This window comes from Chlorocebus sabaeus, chromosome 10 (genome assembly GCF_047675955.1).
Source record: "Chlorocebus sabaeus isolate Y175 chromosome 10, mChlSab1.0.hap1, whole genome shotgun sequence".
NCBI classification, from domain to species: Eukaryota; Metazoa; Chordata; class Mammalia; order Primates; family Cercopithecidae; genus Chlorocebus; species Chlorocebus sabaeus.
Window position 1 is genome coordinate 129,348,001 of NC_132913.1, and position 3,791 is coordinate 129,351,791.

Genomic DNA, 3,791 nt, shown 5'->3' on the forward strand with positions numbered 1-3,791 from the left:
GTCCTGATTGTCCACATGACCTCCTGCTGGGTGAATTCCGGGATGACCCTGTGTCCTGGGCACATGGCTGGCAGGGTCCCGGGGCTCTCCAGCCAGCCTCCCCTGCACCTCCGCACCAACCAGCCTGGCCGAGGGTCAACTCCCAGAGCTGTGTTGAGAGGGGAAGGTCTGATTCCACAGACATTTGGGGTGCAGGGGGTGTGAGGGTGGGCTGGGGAGGGGCTGCTCCAGATCTGGGGTGAGGGAGTCAGAAACAGGGCTGACCCCAAGGTGGGTACAGGAAGAGCCCTAGGTGTGGGCAGGAGCTGTCTGCGCCTCCTGAGCCCCTTCCCCAATCCAGAGGAGGAGCGAGTGTGGGGCTCCCTGGGCCTGCCTTGCTGACCTGTGGCCCTGCACTGACCAGCAGAGCATGGGGGCCCCTCATACCCCTTCACGGACAGTGCTTTTCGAGCGGGAGAGGACCGGCCTGACCTACCGCGTGCCCTCGCTGCTCCCCGTGCCCCCCGGGCCCACCCTGCTGGCCTTTGTGGAGCAGCGGCTCAGCCCCGACGACTCCCACGCCCACCGCCTGGTGCTGAGGAGGGGCACGCGGGCCGGGGGCTCCGTGCGGGTGAGTGGCCGGGCCCACTGGAGCTGCACACCCGGGGACAGGGGCGGGGGTGGCGGTGGCAGGCGGGTGCCCGAGATAGAGATGAGCAAACCAGGCTCAGCTGTCTCGGGTGCCCCACGGGGGGCTGTGCCCAGGTCCCTGGATGTCCTGGTCAGCGGCACTTCCTCCTCTGGGCAGTGGGGCGCCCTGCAGGTGCTGGGGACAGCGGCCCTGGCAGAGCACCGGTCCATGAACCCCTGCCCCGTGCATGACACTGGCACAGGCACCGTCTTCCTCTTCTTCATCGCGGTGCTGGGCCACACGCCCGAGGCCGTGCAGATCGCCACGGGAAGGAACGCTGCACGCCTCTGCTACGTGGCCAGCCGTGACGCTGGCCTCTCATGGGGCAGCGCCCGGGACCTCACCGAGGAGGCCATCGGTGGTGCCGTGCAGGGTAGGTGGGCAGGGTGTCGGTCTGGGTCCCTCGGATTGGCCACGGTCCACATGGAAGGGAGATTCCAGCTGGAAATGTCCATTCTGCCCACCCCCGCCCCTGCCTCCAACAACCAACCGGCCCTCTCCCCAGGACTGTCCTGAGCCTCCCGTCCCAGGCAAATGGGTACTGGTCGCCACCCAGTCCACCCGGTGGGCAGGAGCAGGCCCTCTGTGGCTGATCAGACTCTCATCCCCCCGGTCATCCCTTTATCTGCAGAGGAGAAGGCTGGATGCTGAGGTGTCTCTCAGCTCCCAAACCAACAGCCACCCCGCCCCACCCCTTCCTCTTATTCTTTACTCCCTTCTCACCCTGCCCAGGGCCTGGCCAGGCCTCGCCCACAGCTTTCCCTCCACCCCGTCCTCTGTGGCCACCTGACCCTGGCCTGTGGGAGCCACAGCAGGGAGTGGAGCAGATACATGGCGGACCCCAGGACCCCACCGCAGGGCCTCACTCCCCCTGCCCGCCCTCCGCTGCATCGGTATGGGCAGTGCTCGCCAGCCTCCCTGGGTGCCGTCCACCAGGCCCGGCTGCTAAGGGCTGGGAGAGACTTGGCAGCCTGGGAGGACTCAGGGCGGCTGCGATGAGTTGTGTGGAAAGGTAGTCAGAGTGCGACGGTCCTAACCCGAGGCACCAGCCCGACCCCTGTGCCTTCCTCCATCCCCCCCACCTCGGGGACTCAGCAGCCCCTCCCACCTCAACCCTCCTCCCCACAGACTGGGCCACGTTCGCTGTGGGTCCCGGCCACGGCGTGCAGCTGCCCTCAGGCCGCCTGCTGGTGCCCGCCTACACCTACCGCGTGGACCGCCGAGAGTGTTTTGGCAAGATCTGCCGGACTAGCCCCCACTCCTTCGCCTTCTACAGCGATGACCACGGCCGCACGTGGCGCTGTGGAGGCCTCGTGCCCAACCTGCGCTCGGGCGAGTGCCAGCTGGCGGCAGTGGATGGTGGACAGGCTGGCAGCTTCCTCTACTGCAATGCCCGGAGCACCCTGGGCAGCCGCGTGCAGGCACTCAGCACTGACGAGGGCACCTCCTTCCTGCCCGCAGAGCGAGTGGCTTCCCTGCCCGAGACCGCCTGGGGCTGCCAGGGCAGCATCGTGGGCTTCCCAGCCCCTGCCCCCAGCAGGCCACGGGATGACGGTTGGTCAGTGGGCCCCGGAAGTCCCCTCCACCCTCCACGCCTTGGTCCGGGAGTCCATGAACCCCCAGAGGAGGCTGCTGGAGACCCCCATGGAGGCCAGGTGCCTGGTGGGCCCTGCAGCCATCTGCAGCCTCAGGGGGACGGCCCCAGGCAGCCTGGCCCCAGGCCTGGGGTCAGTGGAGATGTGGGGTCCTGGACCCTAGCGCTCCCCATGCCCTTTGCTGCCCCGCCCCAGAGCCCTACGTGGCTGCTGTACTCCCACCCAGTGGGGCGCAGGGCTCGGCTGCACATGGGTATCCAGCTGAGCCGGGCCCCGCTGGACCCGCACAGCTGGACAGAGCCCTGGGTGATCTACGAGGGCCCCAGCGGCTACTCTGACCTGGCGTCCGTCGGGCCGGCCCCTGAGGGGGGCCTGGTTTTCGCCTGCCTGTACGAGAGTGGGGCCAGGACCTCCTATGATGAGATTTCCTTTTGTACATTCTCCCTACGTGAGGTCCTGGAGAACGTGCCCACCAGCCCCGAGCCGCCCAACCTTGGGGACAAGCCTCGGGGGTGCTGCTGGCCCTCCTGACAGGCCTTCTGGCCGTGCCCATGCCCCTTGGGTGCCCGGGACAGAGGGGTGGAATATGCTGGGGTGCCCCAGGATGGATGTGGGGGGGGCTCTTAGTGCAGAATCCTGTGGATTAGAAACAAGTTGCTCCTCAGAGTTCTCAAGCAGGGGTTGCTCTTCAGGAAGGGGAGCAGCGGCTGGGAGTGAGCAGGACAGGGTAGGGGAGGAAGTGGGCCCTGGGCGACCCCCCACAGCTCCCTCCCGAGGCTGCAGGACCAGGCACGGGACTGCAGGAAGCGCAGGGTATTGTGGGTGACAGCACTTGCTTGCTGGCTGCTTTCTGGCTCGAAATAAAGGAATCGTGCTTGTGTCGGGGTAGACGTTTCTTTCCTTTGCAGGTTCCGGTTCCAGCCCTGGGGAGGGGAGCTCTGCTCTAACCCGCTTCTCTGACCCCCATCCCAAAATCTCACTGCCTTGGCAAAGCTCTGCTTCTCAACATCCCGGGGCCAGCAGAGGGAGGGCAGGAGGGAGGAAGCGGCTTCCACCCTTGGCCTCCTGTGCGGTGATTTGCAAGTGGTCTGCTGCACTCTCTGAACTTCCTACCAGAGGAGTAGGAGGTAGGGCCTCTCCCCGCAGAGCTGGACACCAGGAGGGGGTCACCTTCCAGGACCAGCCCTGTGTCCCGCTCCCCTGACCCCACCCTGCAGAGGGCTTGGGCTCCACTGGGGCTGTTTCCCCAGGGAAGTTCCTTTTTATTTATTCTCCTTTTAAAGTCTTCATTTCTGATGACAAAAGCAACATATGCTTACTGTAGAAAATCTGGAAAATGAGCTGGGCACAGTGGCTCACGCCTATAATCCCAGCACTTTGGGAGGTCGAGGCAGATGGATCACCTGAGGTCAGGAATTCGAGACCAGCTTGGCCAACGTGGTGAAATCCCGTCTCTACTAAAAATACAAAAATTAGCTGGGCATCGTGGTGGGCACCTGTAATCACAGCTACTTGGGAGGCTGAGG

General features: G+C 65.2%; 1 protein-coding gene across 1 annotated transcript; it reads left to right on the forward strand.

Moving 5' to 3' along the window:
- Positions 1 to 257: 257 nt before the first annotated feature.
- Positions 258 to 3,322, forward strand: NEU4 (neuraminidase 4). The gene is made up of 3 exons (XM_007967020.3): positions 258 to 610; positions 788 to 1,043; positions 1,799 to 3,322. The coding sequence occupies exons 1-3, from the start codon at positions 410 to 412 to the stop codon at positions 2,794 to 2,796; spliced, it is 1,455 nt and encodes a 484-aa protein (XP_007965211.2). The 5' UTR covers positions 258 to 409; the 3' UTR covers positions 2,797 to 3,322.
- Positions 3,323 to 3,791: the final 469 nt, after the last annotated feature.

Bases quoted from the DNA above. Each gene is read 5' to 3' on its own strand.
- NEU4 (XM_007967020.3), top strand. From the start codon at position 410: ATGGGGGCCCCTCATACCCCTTCACGGACAGTGCTTTTCGAGCGGGAG. The intron at 611-787 runs GTGAGTGGCCGG...TCCTCTGGGCAG, and splicing joins GGGCCGGGGGCTCCGTGCGG to TGGGGCGCCCTGCAGGTGCT. The intron at 1,044-1,798 runs GTAGGTGGGCAG...TCCTCCCCACAG, and splicing joins CATCGGTGGTGCCGTGCAGG to ACTGGGCCACGTTCGCTGTG.